This window comes from Crinia signifera, chromosome 9 (assembly GCF_055691185.1).
Source record: "Crinia signifera chromosome 9, ASM5569118v1, whole genome shotgun sequence".
NCBI classification, from domain to species: domain Eukaryota; kingdom Metazoa; phylum Chordata; class Amphibia; order Anura; family Myobatrachidae; genus Crinia; species Crinia signifera.
The window spans coordinates 111,061,667-111,074,552 of record NC_139225.1 but is presented as its reverse complement, the minus strand read 5'-3'; the positions used below and the strand labels follow the sequence as shown (position 1 = coordinate 111,074,552).

Below are 12,886 nucleotides of genomic sequence, written 5' to 3'. Positions count from 1 at the left end.
TCCTTTTTTTTTTTTTTCTTTTTTTTTTTTAATAGTCCATTATACATTTTCATAGACATTCTGATTTTTTTTTATGCTATTTCTCTAAGCTCTATCATTTTCATAATTTCCTTCCATCTGCAGGGTATGATGATTGATGAAGCCGATGAGTTTGTTGCTGGGCCTCAAAACAAGATAAAACGTCCCGGTGAGGCCAACACTCCAGCGTCCCTCAAAAGAAGGCGAAGTATGTCTCCCCTGCTGCTAAGACGACCACAGACTCCTCCTATCATAACCAATCACGTAGGGGGGAAGGTGCCCCCTGCTGCTCCTGGCAGCCCAACTCCACACAACCTCATCAAGCCTATTCCCATACACAAAGGTAAGATATTAATAGGAGTGTGAGCTCCCAGGCATCTTCCCGAGAGGGCTTCATACGATTTGGCACTTGATTTGCCATTTTTTTTTTACATACTATTTTTTGCATGTAAAAGGAATCCTGAGGAGCTTTAGTAGAGGCGGGCAGGAGATTTTAAAACTTCAATACAAATGATTGGACGGCTTCTGATTGGCTAAAATAGTGCTCTCTCAGCCACCTATTCATTTGTAAGGGGGTTTTCAATTCTGTCCGCTGATGCAGAGGGGGAAGAGCGCAGACTATGGGCGGTATTCAATGAGGCTGATTCGCCATGTTTTTATGGCGAATTTGTGCTGTTTGGCGAATTTCTGACTAAAACGGTGAATCACCCTATTCAATGACCACATGGCGAATACATTTCAAGGTTTTTTTCACCATGATTCACCGAGTAGCAATCGCTATCTTTTTATGGTGAAGTGGAATGTGAACTTTTAAAATAAAGTGTTTTGTTTTTTTACATTTGGTGTCAAAAAATCAGGAATTTTATTCTGAGGAGGGGCATGCTATTTTTATTCATGTGCTGTAAGCACATGAATATATATTTAATTTAAAAAAAAAATATATATATATATAATTTGGATGGCTGCGGCACTCTTCCTGGGTCTGTGCATGTATAGCTGGTGCCCCCCGCTAGAAGATCCCCTGGGGGTATCGATAGAGAGCGTGGTGGGCGCGGCGGCACTCAAATAAATAGACACAAAACGACCTGGATAACCCAACGTTTCAAGACCTGGTGGTCTCTTTATCAAGGAGTGAAGTCTTCACTCCTTGATAAAGAGACCACCAGGTCTTGAAACGTTGGGTTATCCAGGTCGTTTTGTGTCTATTTATTTGAGTGCCGCCGCGCCCACCACGCTCTCTCTCTCTCTCTATATATATATATATATATATATATATATATATATATATATATATATATATATATATATATATATATATATATATATATATATATATATATATATATATATATATATATATATATATATATATATATATATATATATATATTTATATTTATATTATTTTTTTTTTTTTTTTTTTACACAGCAGCCAGCAGGGGGCGCCGGAGCCGAGCCGCTCATTACATATTCATATATTCACTGCACCCGATCGTTACGATCGGGTATAGTGAATATACGGTCACCTGCTGGCCCCCCCGGGGGGCAGCCTGTGCTGCCTGGCACCCGGGGAGCCCACCTACCCCCCACAAAGTTCTGGGGCAGGCAGAGAAACTTCCATCTCTCTGCCTGCCACCGTCCTCAGGCTCCCTGCGGCAATCGCCGCAGGAGCTCATATTCGCCAGTCAAGGGCAGCGAGCCCCTGACACGTTGAATACCGGAGCCCGCCGGCTCCGGAACGTGGCGAATGTGCAGCGAATCCTAAAAAGGATTCGCTGCACCTCGCAAGTATTCTCATTGAATACCGCCCTATGTGTGCCAGCGGTAGCACCTGATTGTATGCGATACATCGATGATGCTATGAAAAAAAAAATCACCTGCGATGTACACAACTTCATCCGATGTCAATTTATCTTATGTGATGCACATAAGATCTCCATGCTCTGATCCGATGGGCATGGGAACGTGCATCGGCTTGGACCTAATGTCAAACCCCTACGGTTTGGCCAGTTTTCATCCGATCTGTCCGAATCTGATGAAAACAGGCCCACAGGCCCAATCGGAGCAGTGATTGGGCACCTTCATGCAGACTCGTTTAGAATAAATGATCTCAGTGAGGAGCAATTCTAAGAAGTCGTATACCAGTGTAGGGCTCCTCAATGCACTGTCATGTAAGAGTGTTCAGAATCTTCATCGGTGATGTAAGCTGGAGACCTGTTCTCCATGCTCATCATATCCCTTACCTGCTCCTCCCGGCTGTCTAAACTTTCATTGGATAGGTATCCCCAAGGATCTCCAGTCCAAAAACAAAACCCCAGAAATCCCCTTTTGGGTATCGTCATACAAAAATATGGATTTACAGCCTAAACATGATTTCCTGATGTGGGTGTAATATGAAAACTGAAAAGCCAAAATAGTGTGGTGCTGCATAGAATTTATTACATAAACATAATTAAAATGCACACACTTTAACAAACTGTGTGAATGGTATGTATACAACAATATCTACTTCAGGGTAACACTCACTGGGTCACCTACTAGATGGAGGTGGAAGATCTTCAGTGTGGACAGGATTCTGGGAAATCCTCCTCCAATGGAGTGTCCGCTGCAGATGTTCCAGCACCCCAGGAATCCCAGGTGGACAGCTTACATATAAGTTAGAAGTATATGTTATGTTATCAGGAAATTAGTGATGTGGGAGATGCAATCAATTTATCAATTACAGTTAATATAGCTTGACAAAGATAAATGATTTGTTATAGCTGTGCATGGGATAATGTTACCCTCACTGGTGCTTTAAACACTTCGGTGATATGCCTGGAAATTTTCGGGGCTCAGCTGCGCTGCCACAGAAAATTTCCAGGCATACCACCAGCAGGTAGGTTTGTGCCAGTGGTGCCTCCAGCTGTGCACCACCTCTAGCGGCACCCTCCCCTTGCTCCCCCTTCTCCTGATGCCCCTGACCTCCGCGCTCTTGAGATTGCACGCTGGAGCTCCCCTGCCGCTGCTCCCGCCGCCATTTGCACTGCATCAGTGACCAGGTGGCCGGCCCTGTTCGGGGTGGCTCGGGAGTTTGGGCGCCCTAGTGCGGCCTGCCACTTGGTCATTGATGCAGTGCGAATGGCGGCGGGGTGCTCCGGTGTAAGATCGCAGGAGGGCGGAGGTCTCGACAGGAGGGTGGAGTCTGAACTGGCTGCTGCCCTTGAGTGGTGAGTATTGCTGGTGCAGGACAAATCCCACCACTCAAGAGGTTAAAGGCCCAGCAGCTGCTGTATAGCGATTGGTCGTGTAACTTGCAGTGTTTGTAACCAACTGTTGACCTATGTGCATTGTACAAAGGAGTCTCCGCACATGAGGCATAAGACCTTTATATTCATGTAGTTCTGCAGAAATGTTTGGTCTACTGTACCTTACCATGTGTTTAATGGTTTTATTTTCCAGATGCCAATAACACAGCGACTCCAGAAGGAAATGGAGAGAGAACAGACAATGGTCAGACTGTGGAAAGACAAATAGATGGACTGTCACCACTAACTGTCACTGCTGCTTTGGATGATGGCGATTTGCTGCCTAATAATAACTTTGATTCTGTTACGGATGAACTAAATTGCTTAAATGAGGATATTTTAGACCACAAGCCTGTTAACAACACACTCCTAAAGACTCCCTTGGATAGCTATATGGCTCTGGAGGATTCGCTTATGACTCGGGAATGTACATCAGGAATGACTGGGCCAAACTCGCTGCAGGAAATGCAAAGCATTATCAATGGGACAAATGCCGATCTTAAGATCAGGGTTATGAAAGAAGTACGGAAGCCAGGAAGAAGTAAGTTGAAGCCAATTAACCTCAAGGTTTGTTTCGGTGTGACGCTGCAGTGGTGTTTGTGTTAAGAAGCACATTTATGTATAAGATCGTATACCACCACCAATCTCAACCAGACAGTCCACGGATGTACATTTTAATGTAGAAGTGGGTTTTTCTTCTTCGTCCACTAGGGGGGGCACAAGGTCACTGGGTATAACCTGGAGAGCTCATAGTCTGGGTCCCAAATAGTTGCACATTTTTTTCCCAGCAGCCCCGGGCTGCCACTCGTCTATACCCAGCCCCCAGCAAGCCAATTTAGGTTTAGTGCCAACAGGAGCAGGAACCATTTTGTGGGGGCTTCTTTTTTAAGTGGACAGTGAACGGCTTCTTTATAGGATGTCCTTCCTGCTGAATTGGATTTTTATGTTGCTTTTAAAGTTGACCTATACATTATATTTTATTTGTTTTTCTTGCCTATCTGGTCATGCAATTTTACAATGAGAATGTACTGGTGATCTCTCTGTACCTTGGAAAAGGAGGGTTATTTGTGGATATCAAAAATATCTACATGTAATTCTGCTTTATATGAGCAAGTGCTCTTGATGCCCCAAAATGTCTGTGTATGTAGACTTGTTAGTATACATGGATGAAATGTCATTTCACCAGCTGCAATGATAGCCCTCCCAGTCATTTATTGGTTACATTTTTCATTTACAAGAATACTGGGGCATATGTAATAGGTAATAGCTTCAGATTTGGCAGTTATTTGAATTGTTTTTAAAGCGACAATTTTCAAAGCAGTGAGTTCTTTACCTTGTATGCTGAAACTTCTGTCCCACAGTGTATGATGTGCTCTGGTGCCTTCTGTACAAATAATGCAAGTCTTCAGTAAAGCACTCAGAGGCTGATTCATTTTTTTAAAGAGTTTTTATCCCATAATTAAATGCCCAGTTTGTTGTATCACTAAGCTTAATTTATACAGCACACTTTCTCCAACAGGACTCAAGGTGCTGTGTCCTTTTGTAAAGCGCAATGAATATGCTGCGCTATATAAAAACTGTAAATAAATAAACTAGGTGCGATCTAGAACCAACGTTTCAGGGTACACAGACCCAGTTTTCAAGGTGCAGGTGAAAGGTGTGGGGTTTTTATTTTTAGCACAGCAAGAAAAATCATATGTAATAGACAGCTAACTCTTATACCCTGCACCCCTAATTAATTATTTAGAGATCCCCTAGAAATCCATGCTCTACCTTCCCCGCACAGTTTGAGGCCCCCTCTCTACAATCCTTCAAAAACAGACTCCAGACTTTCATGTTTAATCAAGCATTTCCGTAATTTCCTTAAGTATACTCTTGCCCTCTGTAGTTTATGAAAAGCTTTTCTTTACTTCGTTGTTCCTCGACTGTATTATGTTCATTCTATGTTAAGCCCCATGAGTCCCATTGGAGAAAACTGTTATCTGAAGTGGGCCTGAAAACTGTATAATGCACCCTTTATTGGGCACAGAACAAGTCCCTGAAAAGTGGTGTGGGATTTTTGTCTAATTGTTGGTGTGAAGGGTGTTTGGGGTAAAGGCTGTGCACAATCCAACTGGCACAAATCAGGGAGTATTTAATTTTATCACTATTTCACTATAATAATTTACGGTACTTGTTTCCTAGCACGGCACCCATCGCATCGTATACCATAAGACTAAATAAGGTATATGATGGGATGCGATGTTGTACAATAAAAAATTGTATGCCATACAATGCGATGGTATACGATTTTTTATTGTACAAGCACCCTGATGGGTCCTTACAATGTTAAATGCCCCCCCCCCCCCCCCCCCACTATCAACGCCAACCTGAAGCATGGCGAGCACAGCGGTACGCGTCCTCCGACTTTTTCATACCCCCACTATCCACGTTGGCGTGGAGTTGATTTTAGATAGTGTGGCGAGCGCAGCGTGATGCAGAATACATGTAAAGTAATACGTGTCCGCTCGCTACGCTCGCCACACTAAAATCAACCTCACCTCAAGTCTAAATTAACCCATTGGTACAGCAGTTATCATGTGTCTAATCTGTACATGCCTCTGATCCATGCATCTCCTCCATTATCCAATGCTTCCCATACACCTTGCTATATTGTCCTTAAAACGCATGTGATTGTCAGATGAACTGGGTGAGATTTTCACAGCAAGTGGTTGGTTCCAGAGATCAGCCCTGAGTGTGTTACAAGTGGGGAAGCAGTTCTTACCACAGAGTGATAGGACCACTGCCCATAAGCAGAGACTTTTCGGTACTTGTGTAATATCTGGGCGCCCGATTTTTTTTGATCGGGTCGGAAAAATCGCGTCCATCGCATGCAACCAAATCACATGCGATGCGATCAATTCGAATTTTCCATAGGATTCAATGTTAAATGGTCCTGCTCATACCCCCACTATCCAAGTGGGCATAGAGTTGATTTTATATAGCGTAGCGAGCCACCGAGCCCGAAGCGTGGCGAGCGGACGCGGAATACAATTTAAGTAATCCGCGTCCCCTCGCGGGGCTCACTGTGCTCGCCACGCTATATAAAATTAACTCCATGCCCACTTGGATAGTGGAGGTATGAACAGGACCATTTAACATTGAATCCTATGGAAACATCGCATCTGATTGTATGCCTTAAGTTAAGGCATACAATCAATCGCATTGGGCGCCCCAGATATTACACAAGTACCAACTTTTCTGACAGCTGAGTAAAGGTGTAGAACACTTAAATTGCTCCGGTACCATCTAGTGACCACCAGTACGCATACCACTTTAATTCCCCCCCATAGAGGTGTGTAGCGGTGATATAAGATTAGCAAAAATGTTGTGGAAAAATTCCACAATTCGTTTCAATCCCCATTGCCTTTTTTTATTTTTTATTATTATTATTATTATTTTTAAACTTCGTTCTGTTAGTAGATAAATTACCACTTGTATGATATGGAGACAGTGCTGCAAATTTCCATTGTATTACTTCATTATTTTACCCTATTTTAACTGGTCATGTAAACCTCTTGCATAAACAAAATGGCTGCTAGTAATCAGCATGTCCTTTAATTTAGAAGTACAAAGACATTTGGTTTTATTTTTCTGTGTTAATGTAAATTACCCATCTGAGATGAATGGTTTTATGGGTAAAAGTTATAAATATATAACTTTCCTGCACATGTCACAAGTTTAGAGATTCACAACCATCTCTACTGTGCCTACATCTGTAGGAGATCCTGTCGGGTATTCTGGTCAATATTTGTAAAAGTCTCTCATTGCTGTACTTTGCAAAATAGCTTTTACATATTTTTGTCCTTTCAGATTATGAAAAAATCTTTGCTCTCCTTGAAGACGTGCAAGGACCAACTGACGTGCAAAAGACCTTTATTGAATTCACAATGAAGGAAGCTGCAAGGTGAGGCTATGTGGATGGTTCTCCATTCTGAGTGGAGTGAGTGAGAGCGGGATCTAGTGCGGGTGTGAATTAACAATTCCAATGGCCAAAGCAGGATTAAGAACGTATTTTACAGTAGCTTGTGTGTGATGTTGCAGGGATACTCGTTAGGAGGCTAGTTAGGTAGCATCCTAAAATTAGTATTATAAATACAGCCATGTTGTGCGTTTTTGCTCATCAGGTTTAAAAAGAGAGTGTTAATACAGCACTTGGAAAGACTTCTATCCGAACTGGATTCCAACGGTCTGCCAAACATTGTGAATCATGTCAACAGCAGATAACAGTCTGCTTGGAAGACCATGAAGACCAGTGATGAGTTTGCTGTCGCAGAAGAAAGAGAGAGGACATGGTGGCCTCCCAACACCTTGCATCTCGGGACACTTTCTGGCCAGAGACAGAGGACAAGAGATGGCGTGACAGGTTTAAGAAGCTGCTCTGGGCTTCAGGACTTACTATGAACTGTGAGGCTTTTTCTCTGTGGAGGGTTCTGCCCGCAGAGCAGGCTGGACACGCTAAACCTTGGTGGCCCTCCAACAGGTGATGAATGTACTTATTTGTCAGTAGTACACTATTCTTATGCAGTAGAGAGCACTTGAGGGAGCGAGAGGCAAAACAATGCTCTAGCACAGGTCAGCACCTTGATCAGTGGACGTTAATTGGTGGTTTTCCAGGTGGCGTTCAACTTTTGAGTCCCGGTGTGCCTGGACCAAGTGGCAGAGTCATTCGTTGGCGGATACCTGGGCATGCTAGGTCTCGTCATTCGACGTCTGGAGGACCTCTAGTTGGCCATCTCTGATTTAGGTGGTGAACTCTGCATGGCGCATCTACGAGTACATGAGGTAGCTTGTCCCATTGTCAGAATAGACTGCCATTTTGTTTTGAGGGACATTAAAGACAGCCATGTGTCTGTATCCCCCCTATGGGTCACTAAACAAACTACCTCAGACTCTCTTCTGTTTTGTCTGCAGACTTTAAGAAAGTGCACCTGAGACTCCCCAGGTCCCCGACTTCTTTCATCCTGTGAGCAGGACGGAGACTCGTCAGGTGGCCTTGCACTCGCTGTGCTTTGGAAGCACTAGAAAAGGAGAACTCCTTTTTTTTATTTTTTGTGTACTTTTAATGTTCTTACAGAAAACATATTTTGGACAGTATTGTTATTAGCTCTGTATTTTTGTGATATTTTAACATGTATATAGAGGTTTTGGTCTTGTACATAAATATATTATATACATAAAGATATATAATAAAGCTTTTTTTTATTAAATTGAAAAATGCTTGTTAAGTGTTTTTTTATATATATAAAGAGGACAAGGTGTAGATTTAAAATTATTACTGTATTATGTTAGGGGTCTATGTAGTAAGCCTTGGAGGGATAAAGTGGATGGAAAGTGCCAAATTGCCCCTAACTGCCATGTTACAGGTGGTGTTTGAAAAATGACAAGTTAGCTGGTCCTTTTTATCTCGTTCCATTTAAATATGAACAGCAAATGTGGTTCTGGTGAACAGGGAAAAACAGAAAATGAGGGAAGGGACAAAGGATCGCAGAAGTCTTGAGAGTAGATGTGTGTGTGTGTCACTATAGCAGATCCACATGTTAGTCTTCCCCTCCTCGCACACTTTGTTTTTATCGCATGTGCACTGATTTTTGAGGTACAAGTTGCAGACCACTATATAATTCCCTAGCAGCAGGAGGAGATCTATTCTGCGCATGTTCAGGATGGCTAGTCGCATGGGATATAGTCGTGTCCGCTAAATCCCAGCTGGCTTTAGTCTCTTCCAGGGCCGGATTAAGGCTTGGAGCCTAGGGGCCCAGGGCACTTAAGATAAGGTATCCTGAGGGAATGGGGCGTATATTTGTGTATACATCTGACCCATTGGGGCCACCTATGTTGAACAATTTTTAATTTTATAACAAAATAATGTCAACACCGATGATTGTAATCGCAAATTAAGAAGCAAGTCCAACATTTTGTCCCTCCTGGAATGGGTCAAGTTGGGAGGTATGGAGTGTGTATATTAAATGTAAACCACCTGGAGTATACAGGTTGAGTATAGCGTAACCAAATATCCATTATCCAAATTTTTTTTTTTCACTAAAAGCACAACTGTAGGCATCTGTAACTGGGATGCAGTTCAAATCCCGACACTTTCTCCCTCCGTGGGTGTCCACGACACCCATAGAGGGAGAATAAATTAGTGTGCCGAGCGTAGCGAGGCACCAAGCAAGCTGCACTGCGAGCCACGTCCCCTCCCCCTTGTCAGGATCTTGGCGGTCGGAGTTTTGAATGCCGGGATTCCGACCGCCAGGATTTCATATCCATCCCCTGTAACTGGCACTACTCGTTAAATTTATATGTAACTGGCACTAAATGTGCAAGAAAATGATTGCTTGGCATTCAAATTCAGTGCCTGAGATAGTACACAAACTTCATGTCTTGAAACTTTGCTTCATACACAAATAAAATGTGTTTTTTTTTTATACAACATAAATGCAGGATACCTCATCAAAATATAAAAGTATTCCAAAATATGGAATAATTCAAAATTATTCTGGTCCTGGGCATTTTGAATAAAGGTCCATACACACTGGGCTTTATTGCCCAGTGTGTATGGTGAACGATGATGGGGAAAATCGCTGGGCTGAAGAATGCTCAGTGCAAACACACAGTGTTTTTCGCCCCTTTTAGCAATTTTCCCCTGGGCTGGGTGACTTTCCATAGCAGGACACTATGGCAAGCCGTCCACTCAGTCACTCATCTACTGGTAATACTGGCAGATGAGTAGTGTTCACTCTAGAAATTTTTTAGGGCAGGGTGCTGACCACGGGAAGGGCACATTTTTCAATCGCGAGGGCACATTTTTCATTCACGTGGGCACATTTTAATTTAAAAGGTCAAAATGGTGACACCTGAGCTACAAATCATCAGCACGTTTATGCTACAGTATATAATCCACCTTGTGACACCGGAGCGTCACACCATCAGCACATATATGCTATATAACCATCTTGTGACACCGGAGCGTCACACCATCACCACATATATGCTATATAATCCATTCTGTGACACCTGAGCGTCACACCATCAGCACATTTATGCTATATAATCTATCTTGTGACACTGGAGCGTCACACCATCAGCACATTTATGCTATATAACCATCTTGTGACACCGGAGCGTCACATTATCACCACATATATGCTATATAATCCATTCTGTGACACCTGAGCGTCACACCATCAGCACATTTATGCTATATAACCATCTTGTGACACCGGAGCGTCACACCATCACCACATATATGCTATATAATCCATTCTGTGACACCTGAGCGTCACACCATCAGCACATTTTTTTTTTTTAACCAACTTTGGCATATCGGAATTGAGAATCCTGAGAGGTGCACTCCCAGGGGAATCCTGAGAGTGCACTCACTGCACGCTGCAGTGAGTGCACAACTGAAAGTTCGGGGGAGGGGATACGGGACTGCGACACTCAGCACTTCATTAGTGCCTGTCCTGGAGCTTAAATAAATGTTATAGTCTGTGGCTGCATACTGAACTTGTGTTCCACAGCAGCTCCACATAGGATTACAGTTTTGTGTCACTTGCTCATAGTCCCAGGCTGTGTGTCATGGGCAGCAATGAATAGGCACAGGGGGGAAGGGTTCTGGGTACTCGGGAGGGAGAGAGAAAGAGGGGAGCTAGAGAATAAAGATTGTCAGGGAAAGAGACAGGGAGGGAGAGGGTGTTAGGAAGAGAGAATATAAGAGAGAGTGTGTCACTGTGAAAAAGGGTGTCAAGCAGAGCAAGAGACAGTGTCAGAGTGAGACAGAATGAAAAAGGAGTTAAGAGATGGGGGTGAGATAGAGGGAGAGAGAGATAAAATAGTATAGAGTGGGGCATGGAAAGAGTGAAAAAGACAGGAGAGAGAGAGAGATAACCAGTAGTGAGAGTGGGGAGGGGGATGGGGAATGGAGAAAACAGAGTAGAGTAGGGGATTTAAAAGTCTTGAGACATCACTTTATGTAGCATATATTTACAAAGATACCCCCCCCCTCCCCCTCCGCAGTAAAGAGTGAACTGTGTTCTTTCTGTTCGCTGCGCAGTGTGTACCTGTCACCTTCACCACGTTTCCTGACCCAGAGCAAGGGCCATGCTCTGCTGGTGGGGTGCGACGCTGCTGGTGTAGTCAGCGTGGGAGTGCTGCGCTGCTCTGCTGGTGGGGTGCGACGCTGCTGGTGTAGTCAGCGTGGGAGTGCTGCGCTGATCTGCTGGTGGGGTGCGACGCTGCTGGTGTAGTCAGCGTGGGAGTGCTGCGCTGCTCTGCTGGTGGGGTGCGACGCTGCTGGTGTAGTCAGCGTGGGAGTGCAGCGCTGCTCTGCTGGTGGGGTGCGCACTGGAGTGCGACACCGCTGGTATAGTCAGCGCAGCATACCCGGCAACCAAATGAGGTGGGACGGGCGGTCACTGCGAGCGGCTGTTGGTGGCTTCATACGCCGCTATATACAGGGAGAGACCGCAGGGCTGCAGAGGGGGGGAGGGAGTGTCCACTCCACACGCTGCCGCGCTAGAAGCTGACACTGTCAGCGGGAGGAGACTTCTAGCGCGGCAGCAGCTAATAATTTGTGCAGGGCGGGCAAAAACGGGCAGGGCGGAAATCTGCTGCTTTAAAAGGGGCAGGGCGCAGCGCCCCGTAAAATAAGCCTAGCGGGAACACTAGATGAGTGGCCTGGCCCGCAATGATTTGGAAGCACGTATCAGCGCTCATAGCTGCCCCACACACACTGGGTGGCTTTCGGGCTGAAAGCGGCTCAAACCATTAAACTGAGCAGCTTTCAGCTTGGTTGCCCAGTGTGTTTGGGCCTTTAGGGATACTCGACCTGTATTACTAATTAGTATAGTACTAAGTTTAATAATGCCTGGGTATTGTTTAAAGCTTCACCCAATTAAGATCATTTTTAATAAAATATCCTTGTAGTGGAACAAAGACAACATAGACATGTAATAAAATCTCGTGCATCATGTACCTTATCACATGCAAGAATAACCGCAACCTCTGTACTACTTTACACACTGGGACAAGAATCAGAAGAGCTAGTGCTATCAGTGTGCTGGCCATTTTATAAAGTTCATTTCTAAATGGCTTTCAAGAAAATAATTATTGTAAGGTTAGTTCTATAGTTTCTAGAACGCCAGTCCGTGTGTGAGTGCCCAATAAGAAAGTACATTATTTTCTTGTGCTTTCCATATGCTGTATATCCTATGGCTCACTTTCCTACAAGTTCTTATAATTTTCAGTAATAAACCTTAGGAGGGGCTAAACTGTACACAAATAGAACTGCAGTTATATGGATTTGTGGTGCTGGATCAGACAGAGATTGTAAGTACGGATCTTTCCGCAGGCAAACGACTCTTTCTCTGCAAGTGATGGGGACATCTTTGCTGCAATTCTACTGCTTTGAAGCCCTGGCTATACAGTCTAACTATACAGACCTTCGCCAGAGTGCACAAATTAATGGTATATCATTTATCTTGAGTAGAGAGGATCTCCTCGTCTATGGCTGACAGCAAATATGATACCGGGGAGAGTACATC

The 12,886-nt window shown here is 43.9% G+C and overlaps 1 protein-coding gene across 5 annotated transcripts in view; it reads left to right on the top strand.

The window, feature by feature from the left end:
* The window catches only part of LOC146035842 (integrator complex subunit 6-like), a 67,796-nt gene that overhangs the window by 34,583 nt on the left and 20,327 nt on the right, over nucleotides 1-12,886 (top strand). Inside the window, exons 15-19 of one of the 5 annotated variants that reach the window (XR_014460727.1) lie at nucleotides 124-361; nucleotides 3,460-3,846; nucleotides 7,158-7,251; nucleotides 7,472-7,827; nucleotides 7,962-8,526. Coding sequence is in view for 2 of the 5 variants with exons in the window: in XM_083159514.1 (XP_083015640.1) it covers nucleotides 124-361; nucleotides 3,460-3,846; nucleotides 7,158-7,251; nucleotides 7,472-7,571 (819 nt within the window). In the remaining 3 variants the exon portion in view is untranslated. Of the gene's footprint in view, nucleotides 1-123; nucleotides 362-3,459; nucleotides 3,847-7,157; nucleotides 7,252-7,471; nucleotides 8,527-12,886 lie in introns of those variants that run through there. The other 4 variants (XR_014460726.1, XR_014460728.1, XM_083159514.1 and 1 more) reach the window with 4 other exon arrangements.